This window comes from Puntigrus tetrazona, chromosome 4 (genome assembly GCF_018831695.1).
Source record: "Puntigrus tetrazona isolate hp1 chromosome 4, ASM1883169v1, whole genome shotgun sequence".
Lineage (NCBI taxonomy): Eukaryota > Metazoa > Chordata > Actinopteri > Cypriniformes > Cyprinidae > Puntigrus > Puntigrus tetrazona.
Window position 1 is genome coordinate 14727453 of NC_056702.1, and position 1949 is coordinate 14729401.

The window sequence follows — 1949 nt, forward strand, 5'->3', positions numbered from 1 at the left end:
ACACACACAGTATATTATGTAAAAAAAATTGGATGCAGTTAAGAAATTACTAATAATGCAACAGCCTAGAGTCAATTATTCAGCTTATACTACGATTGCCGCATATCAAGACATCGATGAGATAATATATTTGAAGGAATTTTTATAGTTTTTGTATTTACAATGCTGTTGCGAATAAGATTATTTCTTCCGCATTTCGTCCGACTCCTCCGTTGTTAATTCCAAAACATCAGTTTAGACCAAATAATGGATGCTTGAGCCGTTAATGGCAGACTAATGCAGTTAATAGCTGTAGTTGTGTGTGTGTGTGTGTGTGTGTGTGTGTGTGTGTGTGTGAGAATTACCTCCGAGTCTCTCTAAAGTGCTCGGCTAATAGTGAAACTTTCTTCACATTGATTTGTGGCAAAACTGGTTACTACATTTATTTGTTTGGCCAGCGTCATTGTGGGTTTTGCATATCTTTTTTGAAGATCTATGGTTGTAAGATCTTTGAAATAAAAGAAACCGTTTGACGAAGGGATACGGATGCGGTCAAAGATAACCGCACGCCTTAGAATCAGCCAATCGGATTAAAAGCGTTACTTTACTTTTAAAGTGTATAAAATTAAGAAAGTAAAATGGGTTTACTTGCACATTTAATAATAATAATAATAATTCAAAAAAAGAAAATTAGTGGGGAATTGATTGGATCTTGAAATTAAAAATGAAACCTTAAAAAGAAGTCATTTCAGAGGAAGAAAAAGTTATTTTAGTGTAATTTAAAGATAACATTGTTCTGCTTCTCTATAACGTGCATAGATTAATTGCCCCCAGTAAAAACATAAATGCGACCTTAGAATACGAATAAGAGTTATGAATAAGATTTTGAATTAAGGACAGCCACACCTGGTACTGCAAAGAATCTGCCGCGTGAAAGAGCGTGCCTGAACTAGACCAAAAGCAGCCGCCTGTGTAGATTTTGGAGTGAGATCTTTAAGAGACACCTTGTTAGAAGAAATCTGAAGATATAGTGAGGGTATAACATCAAACCGAGTAGAACAAATTAAGCGCTGTATCTCAGTTCCTTTACGTTTAACCCCAACTTGTGTTAGCCACGTACGCTGATGCAAGTTTAAAATGCGCGCAATGGTTCCTCTTTGTTTTGTTTAATCATTGAATTTTAAAATTGAATAATTAGCTTAAATGGTGCTGCTGACAGAAGTTTGTGATCGATTTTAGTGCGAGTTGGCAATGTGGGTTGAGCACCATTTTTAGTGACGCCACAGTTTAAGAAAAAGTCACTTAAACAGCGAATCGGTAACCGTAAGAGTTCTTTACGATTTGACCACTTGTATGGATATTATAATGTTATCTGTGCAATGCTGTTGAGCTTCATTTATCTATAAACATCTGTCGCAGTCTGATGAAAGCAGGAAACAAGCCTCCGACTGCAACTACGCCAGGAAAACCAAAGAAAGCCACCACTTTTCAAGAGTTCGAGAGCATCACCAGCGACGCCTGGGATGTGGGAGACGACGACGACGAACTTCTCGCCATGGCGGCCCAAAATCTCAACATCGAGGTCGTCATGGAGACGGCTAATAAGGTGATCGAAAACCACAGCAAGCTGCAGGAGAGAAGACAGCAGCAGATGGACAAGATGACCGAGCCTGACGAAAAAGACGGACAGGAAGCGCACGAGGAAGAGGAGGAAGAGCCAGACGAAGAAGACGAGAGAGAGGAAGGGGCAGAGACGACAGCAGATCTGTCTTTCAGTTTAGAGGCTCTTCCGCTCAGCGACAATAGACTGGTGAAGTCACACAGTGAAGCTCCCGTCGGCTCACCTAAAGGTCAGTCAAACGTTTTTTTTTTTGTCTGGTTCATTGTTTGAATGTTTGTTTAGTGTTAACAAATCTGAAATTAATTATTTAATGTTAAGTGTTGATTTTACAAACCAAAATATATATATA

At 38.7% G+C, this 1949-nt stretch overlaps 1 protein-coding gene across 1 annotated transcript in view; it reads left to right on the forward strand.

Moving 5' to 3' along the window:
- Positions 1-1949, forward strand: part of LOC122342641 (TBC1 domain family member 22A-like) — a 28459-nt gene that overhangs the window by 1554 nt on the left and 24956 nt on the right. The window contains exon 3 of the mRNA XM_043236611.1: positions 1399-1829. Coding sequence (XP_043092546.1) covers positions 1399-1829 — 431 coding nt within the window. The remainder of the gene's footprint in view (positions 1-1398; positions 1830-1949) is intronic.